This window comes from Dermochelys coriacea, chromosome 21, assembly GCF_009764565.3.
Source record: "Dermochelys coriacea isolate rDerCor1 chromosome 21, rDerCor1.pri.v4, whole genome shotgun sequence".
Classification (NCBI taxonomy): Eukaryota; Metazoa; Chordata; order Testudines; family Dermochelyidae; genus Dermochelys; species Dermochelys coriacea.
The window spans coordinates 12,656,047-12,673,767 of NC_050088.1; the positions used below are offsets into that span (position 1 = coordinate 12,656,047).

General features: G+C 47.6%; 1 protein-coding gene across 2 annotated transcripts in view; it reads left to right on the plus strand.

The window, feature by feature from the left end:
• Positions 1-6,235: 6,235 nt before the first annotated feature.
• The window catches only part of LOC119846263 (potassium voltage-gated channel subfamily A member 3-like), a 30,894-nt gene continuing 19,408 nt past the window's right edge, over positions 6,236-17,721 (plus strand). For both annotated transcript variants that reach the window (XM_038379675.2, XM_043500381.1), the window contains exon 1: positions 6,236-9,788. In XM_038379675.2, coding sequence (XP_038235603.1) covers positions 6,256-7,992 — 1,737 coding nt within the window. In that variant the 5' untranslated portion in view covers positions 6,236-6,255 and the 3' untranslated portion in view covers positions 7,993-9,788. The remainder of the gene's footprint in view (positions 9,789-17,721) is intronic.

The window sequence follows — 17,721 nt, forward strand, 5'->3', positions numbered from 1 at the left end:
GTTCTGTTGGGTGGTGTGTGGTTGCTGGTGAGTATTTGCTTCAGATTGGGGGGGCTGTCTGTAAGCAAGGACTGGCCTGTCTCCCAAGATCTGTGAGAGTGATGGGTCGTCCCTCAGGATAGGTTGTAGATCCTTGATGATGCATTGGAGAGGTTTTAGTTGGGGGCTGAAGGTGATGGCTAGTGGCGTTCTGTTATTTTCTTTGTTGGGCCTGTCCTGTAGTAGGTGACTTCTGGGTACTCTTCTGGCTCTGTCAATCTGTTTCTTCACTTCAGCAGGTGGGTATTGTAGTTGTAGGAATGCATGATAGAGATCTTGTAGGTGTTTGTCTCTGTCTGAGGGGTTGGAGCAAATGCGGTTATATCGTAGAGCTTGGCTGTAGACAATGGATCGAGTGGTATGATCTGGATGAAAGTTAGAGGCATGTAGGTAGGAATAGCGGTCAGTAGGTTTCCGATATAGGGTGGTGTTTATGTGACCATCGCTTATTAGCACCGTAGTGTCCAGGAAGTGGATCTCTTGTGTGGACTGGCCACACTATCAGAGGTTCGTTCACCTGCGCATCTACCAATGTGATATATGCCATCATGTGCCAGCAATGCCCCTCTGCCATGTACATTGGCCAAACTGGACAGTCTCTACGTAAAAGAATGAATGGACACAAATCAGACGTCAAGAATTATAACATTCAAAAACCAGTTGGAGAACACTTCAATCTTTCTGGTCACTCGATTACAGACCTAAGAGTGGCTATCCTTCAACAAAAAAGCTTCAAAAACAGACTCCAATGAGAGACTGCTGAATTGGAATTAATTTGCAAACTGGATACAATTAACTTAGGCTTGAATAGAGACTGGGAATGGATGAGTCATTACACAAAGTAAAACTATTTCCCCATGTTATTTCTCCCCCCCCACCTCACCCCCCACTGTTCCTCTGATATTCTTGTTAACTGCTGGAATTAGCCTACCTTGCTTGTCACCATGAAAGGTTTTCCTCCCCCCCCCCCCGCTGCTGGTGATGGCTTATCTTAAGTGATCACTCTCCTTACAAAAAAGAAAAGGAGTACTTGTGGCACCTTAGAGACTAACAAATTTATTAGAGCATAAGCTTTCGTGAGCTACAGCTCACTTCATCGGATGCATTTGGTGGAAAAAAACAAATGCATCCGATGAAGTGAGCTGTAGCTCACGAAAGCTTATGCTCTAATAAATTTGTTAGTCTCTACGGTGCCACAAGTACTCCTTTTCTTTTTTGCGAATACAGACTAACACGGCTGCTACTCTGAAACTCTCCTTACAGTGTGTATGATAAACCCATTGTTTCATGTTCTCTGTGTGTGTATATAAATCTCTCCTCTGTTTTTTCTGCCAAATGCATCCGACGAAGTGAGCTGTAGCTCACGAAAGCTTATGCTCTAATAAATTTGTTAGTCTCTAAGGTGCCACAAGTACTGCTTTTCTTTTTGTCAGAAGACAGGATACTGGGCTAGATGGACCTTTGGTCTGACCCAGTATGGCCGTTCTTATGTTCTTATCAGATGCATAAAAAAAACTAGATGAAAAAAACACAGAGAAAGAAACCTTCATGGAAGGATTTAAGAAACTGGTGTTAGGCACTTGTTTTTTTTTTTTTATTTTGTTTTTAAATCTTGGCCATAGAGTGGCTTCAGGAAAACTTTTTCCATGCAATTGCACTGGGTGAATAAAGTTCTTGCCACCAACCACAGAGCAAAATCAAAGCAGGTCCTCTCCAGGAACTGAAACTCTGCTTAGAATGAAGTTTCTATCGTGAAAAAAATCCCTTTTCTAGAAAAAGGTTCCATTGTACAACGTTAATGTTTGCATTGCTGAGAGGATGCTTGTTGGCACAAAGACACAAGGGGCCAGACACCTAGCTACAGTAAGTCTGTGTCGTTCAATTGATTTTTGATGGCCTTATGCTGACTCACAGCAGCTGAGATCTAGTCCAGGGAGTCAGGAGAACATGCACACAAATATCCTACATTTTGCAATATTTCTTTGTCCCCTGTAATTTCAACAGATTAATATCATTTCCTTGACAGATTCATGTAACTGCCCACCATGCTACTAATAATACCTGCCTATCAACTGGACAATCAACCTCATGCCCCTAAAACAGTGCAATTTTCATCAGCTACAGCTTGCGGGAAGCCAGAGTTCTCGATACACAGTGGTTGGCACTCATTTTTCTTGGAGACATGTTAATCTCCTGACTGAAAAATTCCATATCAAATGGCTGCATTTATATACGTTATGCCTTCTCCTCTTGAGCCTTTCCTCATCCATAAAAGCTGTTTATGATCTACAGCGTCCTTGTTTGTCTCCTAGAGACCAGACAACACTGATTTATTGACAACATTTCCAGCAGAGGGAAGAGGTAAACCACACAAAAGTCTTCATGTGCTACACCTATATAACAAGTGTAACACGACCTAGTTAGAGCGGGAACATGCAAACCACCAAAAAATAGGTCCCCTGGCTTGGAAGTTATTGTCTGTTTAGAGTTGAGAAGATCCTTGGCTTCCTGTCCTACACTGTCGGACTAACAATAGGTGGTGACGATACTAGATTTACATCTAATATTGCAGATCCACAGGGGAATCCCAAGTGTTGGCGGGAGAGAATATGATTCTGCCTTTGCTGGGTCTATGATGGGGAAACTCTGAAGGAAGGATACTGTTTATTAATTATTAACATTATTACGAATGACGGTAGCACCCAGAGGTGCCAGTCAGCTTGGGGACCCATTGTTCTGGATGTGGTACAAGTGGATTTTAAGGAACAGCCCCTGCCTCAAGTTAAGATGAGACACAATAAGTGGTACTAGCGAGCAGATGAAGGATAAGAATAACTGTGATAGGAACAGATGGTTGCCTTGACTCGTTGCATGCACAAGTTGCAAGTGAGTGCCACTGAGACCGTCACCCAGGTGAGTGTCTTCAGGTGCACATATTCTCTGAGGTGACCATCCTGAAGTATGATGGACATGTGCCAAAGAATGTTATACTGGCTGCCAACTAGGTACCAAGGAAACACATGGGATGCACATGGTAGTTTGGGAAGAGGCCTTACTTGGAATGGATGTAAAGTCCAGGCTCATCCAGTGAATGGCCTGAGCGTTTTGCTTAGACTCATTTGCCCCTCCCAGGGAATAACTGGCCGATCAGGCTGTGGGTTAGAATGCTGAGGCTGGGGTATGGTAGCATTTCCATTTCTCGAGGCAGAGAGCATGGCGAAGGGAATCCTAGTTTGACGACCCCGAGGGACATGGGTACCGTTTGCAATACGCCACACATTTAGTGCTCGTGTTGAGAACTCAGCATTGGCAGTTTTTATAATTTTGTTTGTAACTATCATCTCATGCTTGGCTCCTGTTATATATTTGTATATTTTATACAGCTCGTTATTAAGTATAAATAAATTTGATCTTTTTATCCGTTTCTCCCCTACCTGCTGGAGGCTCTTTTGTTTAAAAATAACCGTAGCAATAAATCAACATGGGGAGTAGAATCTAGAACAATGATGCTCTACATTGGAACCCGGGAATGCACTGCTATTTAGCCAGGATCCAACCTAAACTCCCCCTCCCATGTAGCAATACGAGAAGGGCAGTGAATCACATACAGAGCCAGTATTCACCCAGGATGGGAGACAACACTACGCTCAGGAAAATGAGGACACTTCGAATAAGAGGAATTTTGTGGCCTTTATTGAAAAAATCCACCACATTGTGTTGCACAACCCACTAGTTTAGGGACCAGGGCAGAGGTGAAAGTAAGCCAGTACCGGCAAGAGCCGGTACACAGCTGACAGTACCGGCAGGGGGCAGCTTCCCCAGGCTGACAATTTTAAAGGGTCCTGAGCTCCCAGCAGCAGCCAGAGCCCCTGGCCCTTTAAATTGCCGCCAGAATCTAGGGGTAGCGGTGGCGGCTGGGAGCCCCAGGGCTCCATCGGCGATTTAAAGGGCCCAGGGCTCCCAGCCGCCGTCACTACCCCGGGGCTCCAGCAGTGGGGCTCTGGTGGTGATTTAAAGGGCCAGGGGCTCCAGCCGCTGCCAGGAGCCGAGGGCCCTTTTAAATTGCCAGCCTGGGGAAGCTTCCCCTGGGGTAAAAAGAAAAGGAGTACTTGTGGCACCTTAGAGACTAACAAATTTATTTGGGCATAAACTTTCGTGAGCTGTGGCAGTGACCGGGAGCTCTGGGGCTCTGGCGGCGATTTAGTGGGCCCAGGGCTCCTGGCTGCCACAGCTACCCCAGGGCTCCAGCGGCAATTTAAAGGGCCCGGGGCTCCCAGCTGCTGCTACCGCAGCCAGAGCCCCAGGCCCTTTAAACCACCGCGGGAGCCCCAGCGTAGCAGCAGCGGCAGGGAGCCCCCGGGCTCCGGTGGCGATTTAAAGGGCCCGGGGATTTAAAGGCCCCACCCTTTCTGCCAGAGGCCCCGCCCCCATTTTGCTCAGGACCCTGCCCTACGTACCGGTAAATCCCTTAAATTACTTTCACCCCGGACCAGGGGTAACTTAATGATCACTGGGTGTGCTCCCCAGCTGTGGGCAAGTTTCAGGTGGTAAATATGTGGCGAATATTATCTCGGTGAGCATGTGTGCTCAGGTAGGCAAGCGGGTGGAGGTGACTATTAAAGCTGGCCAACATTTTCTGTGCAGAGTGTTTTCCCGCCAAAAACATCGTGTTTCATCAAAACCGAAAACTTTTCAAGGGAGGGGGAAAAATAATCCATTCTGATGAAAGATCTTGTTTTTTCCTGCGGGGAATTGAGAAATACACACTTTCCATTGGAGCCAACATTCCTCTATGAAATAAATCATTTTTATTTTGTTGTGACGGAAACGGGTATTTCCTTTTGTTTTCGTCCCGTTTAAAATCAAAACAAACAGCAGACAACAAAATAATCGAAATGCCGACACAAAAACCAATATGTGCCTTTCCTTTCTTTGGAACCTTTGGTTTGCTTCGGGTTACCTCAAAACCCAAACCAAAACTGGTTGTTTCCAGGTGTCGATTTGAAAGAAAAAGGTACTATCTCCACATTCCCCATGGAGGGGGGGGGGGAATAAATTTTGCATTCAACATGTCTCGCAGGAAAAATTAAGTTTCAGAGTAGCAGCCGTGTTAGTCTGTATTCGCAAAAAGAAAAGGAGGACTTGTGGCACCTTGGAGACTAACAAATTTATTTGTGCATAAGCTTTCGTGAGCTACGTGCAGCCGATGAAGTGAGCTGTAGCTCACGAAAGCTTCAGCACAAATAAATTTGTTAGTCGCTAAGGTGCCACAAGTCCTCCTTTTCTTTTTGTGAGAATACAGACTAACACAGCTGCGACTCTGAAACCAGTCTGTATTCGCAAAAAGAAAAGGAGGACTTGTGGCATCTTAGAGACTAACAAATTTATTTGAGCATAAGCTTTCGTGAGCTACAGCTCACTTCATCGGAAAAATTAGGGGTTTCAGAGCAACTCCAGGGAATCTGATCAGGAAGCAAAAAGAAAAGGAGTACCGGTGGCACCTTAGAGACTAACAAATTTATTAGAGCATAAGCTTTCGTGAGCTACAGCTCACTTCATCGGAATGCATCCGATGAAGTGAGCTGTAGCTCACGAAAGCTTATGCTCTAATAAATTTGTTAGTCTCTAAGGTGCCACAAGTCCTCCTTTTCTTTTTGCGAATACAGAGTAACACGGCTGCTACTCTGAAACCTGTGATCAGGAAGCGTGTCCCAGGAAAGAGCTGGCTGTGTTCCTCCTCCTGCCAGGGTGGGCATCTCCCTGAGCATCCTTGTGGGCTCCCCCTGGCCTGGGCGGGAGGATGTGGTGCCTCCCCGGGGAGGGGGATGTCTTCAAGCGCCGCCATCCCCAGGATTCAGCCCCTCTGTGGAGCGGGCATCGCCCTCGGCTTCCCCTTCCCCGGGCTGTGCCACCCGCCCCTCTCCGCGCACCGATCTTTACGCTTCTCTGCCCTGCGCTGGGCACCTTCCCCTGGGAGCAGCACCGGGGCTTGCCCGCCACTGGGCACCTCCCCCCGGCCCGGGCCGCCACCCGCGGGGCTCCCTCCCCGGGGCGCGGGGCGGTCCGTGGGCGGCCCCGGCGCGGAGTGACCGGCGCTGGGCGGCGCCCGGGCTGGGGGCGGATTTTTTGAGCCGAGCCCCGGCGCTCCTCGCTAGAGCGGCGGCGGCTGGCGGCGGCGGCGGGCGGGTCTCTCTCGCTCTCCGGCCGGGCCCCCCTATGGACGAGCACCGGAGCCTGCTGCGCTCGCCGGCCGGCTCGTCCTCCAGCAGGCACCCGCGGGGCGGCGGCAGCAGCAGCAGCCACCACAACCCGGGCTACACCGAGCCGCCGCCCCCCGAAGCCCCCCAGCCCGGCCCCGAGCAGGAGGAAGGCGAGAAAGGGGAGGGCGGCATGACCGTGGTGGTGGGTGGGGGGGACCCGCTCCTGGAGGAGCCCCAGCACCCCCACCCGCTGCGGGCGGGGGAACGCTACGACCACCCCCCGGCCCACGTCCCGCCGGCCCCCGGCCACCACCCGGAGCACGAGTGCTGCGAGCGGGTGGTGATCAACATCTCGGGCCTGCGCTTCGAGACCCAGCTCAAGACCCTGGCCCAGTTCCCCCAGACCCTGCTGGGCGACCCCCGCAAGCGGATGCGCTACTTCGACCCCCTGCGCAACGAGTACTTCTTCGACCGCAACCGGCCCAGCTTCGACGCCATCCTCTACTACTACCAGTCCGGGGGCCGCATCCGGCGCCCGGTCAACGTGCCCATCGACATCTTCTCGGAGGAGATCCGCTTCTATCAGCTGGGCGAGGAGGCCATGGAGAAGTTCCGGGAGGACGAGGGCTTCATCCGCGAGGAGCAGAGGCCCCTGCCTGATAAGGAGTTCCAGCGCCAGGTGTGGCTCCTCTTCGAATACCCGGAGAGCTCCGGGCCGGCCAGAGGCATTGCCATTGTCTCAGTCCTCGTCATCCTCATCTCTATCGTCATCTTCTGCCTGGAGACCCTGCCTGAGTTCAGGGACGACCGTGACTATGAGGGGACAGGGGGGACCTTCGGCACGAGCAGCGGCCCCTTGGCAATGGACGTCTTCACCAACTCCTCCTCCTCAGCTGTCTCGATGGTGTCGTCCTTCACCGACCCCTTCTTCGTGGTGGAGACACTGTGCATCATCTGGTTCTCTTTTGAGTTGCTTGTCCGCTTCTTTGCCTGCCCCAGCAAGGCCACCTTCTCCAAGAACATCATGAACATCATCGATATCGTGGCCATCATCCCCTACTTCATCACCTTGGGCACGGAACTGGCTGAGAGGCAGGGGAATGGCCAGCAAGCCATGTCCCTGGCCATCCTCAGGGTCATTCGGCTTGTCCGGGTCTTTCGCATCTTCAAGCTCTCACGACACTCCAAAGGGCTGCAGATCCTGGGGCAGACCCTCAAGGCCAGCATGCGGGAGCTAGGCCTCTTGATATTTTTCCTCTTCATCGGCGTCATCCTCTTCTCCAGCGCCGTCTACTTCGCTGAGGCGGATGACCCCACCTCAGGCTTCAGCAGCATCCCGGATGCCTTCTGGTGGGCGGTGGTGACCATGACCACGGTGGGCTATGGGGACATGCACCCAATTACCATTGGGGGCAAAATTGTGGGGTCCCTCTGTGCCATTGCCGGGGTGTTGACCATTGCCCTTCCTGTGCCTGTGATAGTCTCCAACTTCAACTACTTCTACCACCGGGAGACCGAAGGCGAGGAGCAAGCCCAGTATCTGCACGTAGGGAGCTGCCAGCACCTCTCCTCTACGGAGGAGTTGAGGAAGGGGCGTAGCAATTCCACCCTGAGCAAGTCGGAATACATGGTGATAGAGGAGGGGGGAATCAACAACACTGCATTCAAACAGGCTGCCTTTAAGACGGGCCACTACACGGCTACAAACAATCCCAATTGTGTGAACATCAAAAAGATCTTCACTGATGTTTAAAAAAAACAACCCAAGCCTCTGAGGAAATGTTGAAATAATAATAATAATAATGCCAAGTGACCATGTAATCAGTATTATCTGGAACATGCATCATCATTGGTCTGTATGCGCTCTTGTTTTACACCTATATTTTTTAGATCATTCCTTTTAAAGAACAAAGACGAGGATTACAAAATAATCGGAAGATAAGAGGGTGGGGGTGGCTGTGGAAAGGAAGATAACACGCTCCCCGTTGAAACAGGTGTTTATTCTGCAACACATTGCAGGGCTGCTTTATGGGGGGTTTTTTTGGACAGCTTGCCTCTTTTCTCCTTTTTGCAAAGAGCGGCTGTGTAGCCAATTTCCCTTTCGATCACACACACATGCACCTGTTGGACTGAAAACCGTGAGTCAGAAGGGAAGAAATAACATTATATTGCAGAGCCTGTTTGCAGGCAAGGGGAGGGAATAACCATTTAATTTTGCAAAGCATCTCTGCTACCACATTGTTAAATGATGCTTAATATTGAACGTGTAGTGTATGTCCTTAATGGGCACATCTTTGATTTCTTTTCTTCCCCAGCCAGATCGTCTATGAAATTCTAATCTGTTCAGAAACCCAAGTATAATCAGTTTTGTTTTAATCAGAAAAATGCCCCCATTCTCTATTCCTAATTCCCTTCTCCCACTACTGTATGGAATTGTTTCTTCCAACCCGAAATTCCTGGCTGCATGGTGTGTATGGGGAAATGTTCTTCCCACATGGAAAGGTTTAACAATTGACTATCCAAACAGCATCCTGAGTGTTTGAACATCCTATGATGCCAATGCAGATTGGGGATAGTTAAGCTCCCATTAAATCAGTAATGGGCTTTTTGAAGCGGCTGCAGCCTCAAACAAAACCTATCAAGAGCCTAGAAACAAAGGGGGGGGCGGGTATTTCTGTCCATTTCCAATGCATCTGAGATAATCGTCTGCATCTATCACAAGAAGATTAAAGTGACAAAATCCTTCCAGCGGAAGTTACTAATTCGGACCTGAGTGATGCAGTTTCCATAGCAACCCTGGTTTCCTGGGAAACCCCAAAAGGTTGTCATGGTATCCCTTCACCGCATCCCCCTTCATCCTGTGCTGTTTCCACAGTAACCCTTCCAGATGGTTCCAACTTCTGTGATTCCACGGAAAAGCCGCTGCCCTGGTAAACCGCACACATACATACAGAGAGTTAATCCTGGAGAGATTTAGGAGTAGAAAGTAGTCATTATCCTAGATGCATGCATGGTTCTTTAGATCTGAAACATTCCTGAAATCCTGGTACCTAGCGAATCAAGAAGCAAAATGATCATCCCTGGAATGCTGCTGCGCACATGTGCTGAATAAAACACCTGTTCATAGGCAATAAACGCAACAAACCTCCAAATTACCCTTGCTATCCAGTTAATATTTGGGCAGTAAAACTGAAAATTGATTCTCTATATGCAAATCTATACATCTGCTCAGGAGTTCTAGAAAGGCGATCTCATCCCTGATGGAATAAACCATACTTAAACGTATGGTACGTGAAGGAGATTTTTCAAAAAACCCTCCCTCCAACACCAAACAGCAATTCCACTTGCAACTGTATATGGCACTGAACAACCAGACAGGAAACTTTTTAACGCAAAAGGCTATCAATTTTTTGACACTGGGGATGTGTGGATGCGGAGTAAGCAGAGATCTATAAAGTGCAGGGGTGCAAAGTAACCAAAACCCTGTGGGAAAATATGCCTGCCTTGTCTCATCCAAGTCAGCAGCCGTGGAACATCAGACAGAAACAGGTGAGTTATGCGCTGTGGAGAGAACAGATTATGCACCCTAAGACATTTGTGCTTTCAGATATAGACCTCATGTCCTTGTACCAACCACAGCATAAAGCCCTCCCTTTATGAACATGCACATGAGCTAAAGTGGAATAACCTTTTCCATAAGAGTCCCCTGACTTTTTTTTTCCCCCAGCTAAACTGTCTGGTCTTATTTAAGTTTGATTTTTCATATCGTTTGATTTAAAAAATATGTATTTAGTTTAAATAGCACTACGCATACTCATTGTGCAGCGAAGCATCAATACTGTTTGTGGCTTTGTTCACCAATAGTATGCTGAAATTACGATTTCCACAATGGTTTAGTTCACTTGGTCTCGGATCCCTTTTAAAAAGAAAATCCAATGACAACCTGTTCCTCCCTGTAAAGATTGAAGTATCAGCAGTAAGGACCCGATTAAGATGCGCTTAAGTCCCACTAAAGTTAAGTGCTTTGCTGAATATGGATGGGTTTAAGCACATGCTTAAGTGTTTTGCTGAATTGGAGGAATTTGTCTAATTTATAGCAAAATAATGTAGAAAGGAATGGGACAGGGCAGGTTATTATGGGCAAATAATTATCTGATTTTAATTATAAGCTCAGAGTTTTCGGAAATTTATAATATAGTTTTATTCTTTAGAACATTCTTGGAGCCAGGATTTCACTCATGATTTACATGTGGTCTTCTATTCTGATCTTATTTAAATTTACCCCTTTGCCTTCATCCTCTTTTTAGCCCCCCCGCTTTTCAAATAATAAAACCTTTGAGAAAATTCATGAGGCCCGATCAGATAGTGTAAATTGACATAACTTCACTAGAGCGACATCAGTTTACAGCAGCTCAGAATCTGGTCAATTAATGATTATGCAATGGTCAGACATTATGTGAGGGGAGCCATAGTTGTAGCTAGGTAGATGTGAGTGCCCCTTTCTTTCCAGTTTTGTTGTAGGGGTGGAAGGATGATGTATAGAAATTTGATCCTCCATATTTTTCTTGCCGTACTTTCATGAACACTTTTGTCATTCATCCAAGCACAAGTTGTTTGTCCATCGGTTGTCTATGTAACTCCTTAACATGTTTATTACATTCGTGTATCTGTACTTAAGTGTGATTTCAAAGATAACAAATCCTCACTTTGATAAAACTATATGCAAATTTTCTCGCAGAGGGAGAACATTCGGTGTTCCTCATTTTCTATTGAGGATATAAGACTTTTTTGCACATGTTTTTGAAATTTTAAATCAGAATTAAAGATTTTATTCGCCTAGTGGGAAGGCAGTGGAAACACTGTCCACTTGATTTCCACTCAGAGCACTATAGATTTACAGATGAATTCTGTGTTTGAATTAGTGTCAACGTGTTTGGATATGTGGGTGAGACATCTTATAAGCATAAATATGGCACTTTGGAATCATTAAAAGAAAAGCATACTTGTGTGCATATAATGTGCAGCGAGGTTTAACTAATAATTTTGGATTTGCATGACCACTTCTTACCATATTTTGGCGGTGGAAGGTGACCAAATAATTGGAAAAAATGATGTTGTTGTCCATAAAAGGTGATGCCCATAAGAGAGCCTGAAAAAGATCCAGTGAATAGGCTCCAATAAAAGAGCCCATTCCCCAAATATAGCATATGGTACAGCTGACAAAGCATGTCTGACAGCCACCAAAAATCACTGCTGCTTTCTTCTTTACAAACGTAAACCATGTAGACAAAACATTGAAAGCAGAGAGGTGGGAGAAGAATGGGGAAATGTGGAAATTCCATTGCTGGCAACCTGCTCTCATCTCCACTTCATAGCCGCGAGTTTAGCTTGATCAGGTACCGTATCTCTGCACAGTTGTGCAGTCTGAAGGTTACGCTTTCATTAGCTTGTCCACACGGAGAATCTCGAAACCTTTCCTGTAGAGATCGGGGAGACTGTTGCTCCCTGTTCTCTTTGCAGCCTGCTAGCTCTCTGTAATGCATTTTATCTCCCATCTTGCCGTGCCTAGTGGATCTTTCAGGACTCTGACAGTCATTTTTGAGGTAAAGATCGGCCCTTTGCAGCACGTCGGACTAGAATGTTTTTAATATGCTTAGAAGATGAGTATTATCTCTTCTCCTGCATGTAAATTGTCTGGCAGTTTATGGACAAACCTTTCCTAGCGGGGGTTGTCTAGTGTCATACCCCATTATATTTAATGGAGGAAACATTAATGAAGCATCCCGGCTCACACTGTATGTGTACAGCCGTCAAGCAGTTCAAAGCTGGGATTTTTGCAGCCTCTGTAACTTGGCTCATAGGTAGTACTTTTGATTGCTCTACATGGTGTTAACTTGACTGGCTATAAAACACATGTGCATAATGGCGTGGTTACCATTGCGGTGGGAACCGTAACTGAATTTTCTGGCTTCTGTGCTTTCTCGCTGCATCCCTGTCTTTCACACCTCTCCTCTGGCAGCAGGGTGATATTCACTCCCTGCGCTGAAGGACAGAGAGGACAGAATAGAAATAGACTGTTCCCCGCCACAAAGAACAAAACCTTGGGCCTCCTTGCAATTTGTAACCCATTGTGGTGTGGGTGTCTAGGCTTTCACAGACCTGGTCTCCCAAATACTTTATTTTATTTTTTTTTCAGATTCAGAGTTCGTGCAGGGCCACCACTTATCTATTTCCCCCTGTTTATCCCCCTGCCCCCCCCCTCCCCGTTCCTCAGACGTTCTTGTCAACTGCTGGAAATGGCCCACCTTGATTATCACTACAAAAGGTCCCCCCCCCCCCCCCCGCTGGTAATAAGTAATCACTTTGGTTACAGTGTGTATGGTAACACCCATTGTTTCATGTTCTCTATGTATATAAATCTCCCGACTGTATTTTCCACTGAATTCATCCGATGAAGTGAGCTGTAGCTCACGAAAGCTTATGCTCAAATAAATTTGTTAGTCTCTAAGGTGCCACAAGTACTCCTTTTCTTTTTGCAAATACAGACTAATACGGCTGCTACTCTGAAACCTGTCACTTATCTTTAGGACATTAATTAGCCATTTAAATTCTTGCCCTTCCCAAATTCTTTTGGTTTCATTGCACTTGTGTGCTGCTTATTTCCAAGACCCCATAACGAAGGGTATGATCCAATGCACACTGAAGTCAATGGGAACTTTTCTGGTGACCTCAGTGCGCAGGTCCCAAACTCAGAGTCCCTCCAAGGGTTTCCCATCACGGAGAGAATGTATCAATGATACAGAGGAATTTAAAGTCCTTTCCACATGGTAAATTGTCCCTGGGCTGCATATCAGAGGGAGTCTGTTACCAAGATGGGGTGCAAGTGTGTGTGTGGGGGGCCTGTAACCACTGATAAGGGCTCTTAAGGGGTGTCTCCTTGAGCTTAAGTTTACACCTTCCAGTTCTAGAAAAGACATACCCTAAATTTCCTCTAGGATGGCATGCAGTGGATACCACAAACAGTAGGTTCCAGCCTTCACAGCAAGGGCCTTGTTGATATCTGGTGGCCCTGGTGAATTCTTCTTACCAGGTATACTACATCCTGGATCCTTGCAGGAGGAGGAAAGGAGCTGAATCTAGCAAGGCTCCTATCTATTCTGATCAGGGACAAGTTGAGGGTTCAGGTAATTATCTTAAGACTCCAGTGTCACAGTGGCTGAACAAGCAGATCCTTCAATTCTCTCCAAAGCAGTACCCTTAATTAGCCAATCCCCGAGGGAGGGGTGAGCAGCGGTCTCATTCTGTGTAGGGTTGTTGCCATGACTGATAAATGTTTCATAAAGACACCCAGTACCAGTCCAGAAGGTAACACTGAATTAGTAATGCTGTTCCCCTATGGGAAATCGGAGATGGTCTCTTTCTCCTTTCCACATTTCGCTTCCCTCATCCTCAAGTTCCGTCTCCCTTTACCCTCCCTCCTGTCTTCCTCCCAGAATTCCTTCCTCTCCCTCTCTTCAAACCCAAGTGCCCCACCCAACTAAGTTTTGGTAACAAATCAGAAACAAAAGAGTTCCACATCTTTTTCTCTGACATGTTGTGGGCCTGGCATCCTCCTGAGTGCTCTACTTGCATCTGACATCCCTTTCTTCCTACCTTGTATCTACTTTTGTCTTTTTCCATTGTAAGTTCTTTGGAGCAGAGACTCTGTATGTTTGTACAGGTCCTCGCGCGGTAGATCTTGATTTAGGCCCATTGGGCACAATCTCAATACAAATAGTTGAGGATAAGAACAACACTGGATAACCCTGTGTGTGTGTCAGTCAGGCCTGGAATGCGTAGCTGATCAGCTTCCTCCAGAAGAGGTAAAATTTCTCCCTGGGAAATCGTTTTAATACTACCGAGCTCCGATATAGCACTTTTCACCAGTAGATCTCAAAACGCTCTACAAAGGGAGACCAGTATTATTCTTCCCAGTTTACAGATGGGCAAACTGAGGCACGGTGCGAGGCGGTGACTCTTACAGGGTCACCTAGCAGGGCAGTGGCAGAGCCAGGAACAGTACCGAGGTTTCCTGAGTCCCGCTGAAAGTAGTAGCGTGTTCCAGTGAGTATCCGCTGGAACACGGTACTACATGCAAAGCACAGCCTCTTGTAAATTACATACTCCTTCCCGTCACGAGAGCCAGTAAGAAGGAAAGTACGACTCTATTACTATCCATTTGGTATTGCGCCAGATTCTTTCCCACACTATGGGAACATAAAGGTCTCAGATCTGGCCTTCTGGACATTCCCCGGATATAGCACAGAGAGAGCTGGATTTTGTTCCCTGGCAAAGGGGGCATATTAAGGATGTACCCAGGAGGACGGGGTGCGGCCAGGGTATTTCTGTGCTTCAGTGATGTCCCACCTGGTATACCAACTCTTTCTGGAGATTGAGGAGCCTAGAATCTGCTGAGAATCTGGGCCATTGCATTTCTCCTGCAGTATTTTAGACTCATTTTTTTCTAATGTAAAGAGTTTTTAAAGTGAGAAATTTTGAAATGAGGGTGGTGGTTGTTGGGTTTTTTTTTATTATTATTTTATTTCTTTCCACTGTGTCCTGCTTATTTCCTAGGCAGTGGTTACCTTGGAAACAGCTGTAGGTTGGGATTGCCTGTCTTGGCTTTGATGGGCAGACTCTTTGGTGGGGAGTGTGTGTGTCGGATACACAATAACGCAGTTGGGTAGCTTTTCTTTGTGTGAACCTGTGAAAAGAAAATAGTCCCTCTGGAATACCAGTTAGTCGAGAAGCTTTTTACAAATTAAATTTGGACTGGTGGGTTTGTTCAGAGGAGGTGGGAAAATCAGTCCCAACCAATTTTTAAATCAAGAGTGTATTTTTTCCCCCCAAAGATCTGCTCTAGGAATTATTTTGGGGAAGTTTGTGGCTGTGTTATATAGGAACTTAGACTAGATCAGTGGTCACCAACCAGTTGATTCTAGAGGATCTCTCAGTTGATTGCGATCTCTGGGGTGCAGCAGGGCTGCCGCTAAAGCAGACTCCCTACCCTGGCCCCACGCTGCTCCCAGAGGTGGCCAGCGCAGCCCCACGGCCCCAGGGGTCGTGGGGGGGCAGGGGTCTCCCTCTGCGCACTGCTCCTGCCTGCAAGCACCGCCCCCGCAGCTCCCAGTGGCAGGGAGAGCTGCATGGGCCATGCTTGCAGAGAGGGGCAGCGTGCAGAGCCACGTGCCTCCTGACCCCCCAGGGAGCACAGGGGTAAGTTGGCCTCTTCTGGGAATGGTGTGGGGCCGGGGTAGGCAGGGAGCCTGCCTTAGCCTCTCTGCGCCTGCTGCTGACTGGGAGCCGCCAGGCAAGTGCTGCCCGACTGGAGGCTGCACCCCAACCCCAAGTCCTGAGCCCCCTCCCACAGCCAGCCCCCCTTACCCCCTCCTGCACGCCAGCCCTGAGCCCCCTCCCGGAGCCAGCATCCCATACCCCCTCCTGCACCCTGAACCCCCCCTGCACCCCAAGCTCCAGCCCTGACCCCCTTTCCGGAGTGAGCACCTGTATCCCCTCCTGCACCCCAACACTCTGCCCCAGGCCCGAGCCCCCTCCTGCATTCAAACTCCCTCCTGGAGCTTGCACCCCTCATCCCCTCCTGCACCCCCACCCCCTGCCCCAGGTTCAGCCCAGAGTCCCCTCCCACACTCAAACTCCTTGGCCCAGAGCCCGCACTCCCTCCCGAACCCCAATCTCCTGCCCCAGCCCAGTGAAAGTGAGTGAGGGTGGGGGAGAGCGAGTGATGGGGGGATGGAGTGAGTGGGGTGGGGCCTCGGGGAAGGTGCGGGGTAGATCCTGGGTTGCCCTTAGATCCCAAAAGTGATCTTGGGCGTAAAAAAGCTTGGAGGCCACTGGACTAGATGATTACAGGCCTTAAAATCTCCAGTGAGATGATTATTTTTGCTTGAATCCCTTAAATAAAGTTAGCATGACTATTAATACCAAATTAAGATGAAAACAAGATACACATAAAGTGGCGCATAATCCCATGGGCAGCGGCAGAGCTATTTGGGAGGAATAGAGCCAGGTGACTTTTTTTTTTTTGTTGCCAAAAATGAAATTCACTGAAAAAATGCACCAACACTCTTTGCAAATTCATCGAAAACAACTGGAAGAACACTCAGAAATGTCAATGATTTGTTCTGACATTTCCTTTCAAAACTAGATTTTCAAAACAAAACATGGTTTTGAACCATTGTTGAATGCATTTCGTTCCACCCAGACAAAGTGGTTGTGGTTTTTTGTTTTGCATTGGAAAAAAAACACACTTCTCCACTCTTCCCCCCGGAATTGTCAGCCTAACCACAGACCTGAAAAAACAATCATTGGTTCAGTACTCGCTTATGGGGAAGCAGGTTGTGAGCGCTCCCCTGACCTGTTCCTTTATCTCCAACGACAGCAGGAGTTGTTGGTGGCATGCTTCCCCTTTCTGTTTCAAGTTTCAGAGTAGCAGCCATGTTAGTCTGTATTCGCAAAAAGAAAAGGAGTACTTGTGGCATCTTACAGACTAACAAATTTATTTGAGCATAAGCTTTCGTGAGTTACAGCTCACTTCATCGGATGCACAAAAGCTTATGCTCAAATAAATTTGTTAGTCTCTAAGGTGCCACAAGTACTCCTTTTCTTTCTGTTTCAAGGAAGACTAGCTCATTACTCAGGGTATACCTAATGCTGCAAATGCATGCATCAAAGTGAAATTGGCCACACAGCATCCTTTCCCCGCTCTGTCTTCCCTCTTAAATCAATTGCGTCCTGTAACCAGTTAAAATTCCTTACAAATTATAGGGCCAGAGCCTCATCTAGCGAGTATTGGTGTAGCTCCATTTACTTGAATGGAGCTTGATTTATACCTTCTGGGGATCTGGCTCTCAACCAAATTCTTCTGATGGCATGAGCATCCACAGCCTAATAAAATTTGATTGACACCTCACTTGTCCGGATGAGATCGGAAGCTTGCAATGCATTCCTCCACACGCAGATGGACACCCACCTTCATGCCATATAGCTGAATATCGCTACGGCTGTTGGTTTCTGTCTGCAGACATGGGCTCAAAAGCTTGTTTTTTGTTTAAACTCCTCCTCCCAAGATTTTAAGAATTTTAATTCATAGCATTGCCGTCGGGAAGTGGCATAAGGAGGAAGATCAACAGGAGGAAGGCAGGAATGGTTGGGCTTAGGAGCTGAGGGGGGTGACTGGTTTATTTCATTTTGATATTGCAGGACGTCCCAATCCTGCCACCCAGCAATGAGGTTTCTGATGGAGATCAGTGACGGTGGAGGTAGAGGAGCAGGGGTCAGAGAACGGGGAGAGGGGCAGAGCAGCACTGACCCCACCCTGCCTGTCCTGGCACGTGTGTTAATGCGTAAAGCCATATTCAGAAGTAGTTTCTGCTGGCATCAACCCAGGTGCAGGAACACCTGGGCAGAAAATCTACCGGGGGAG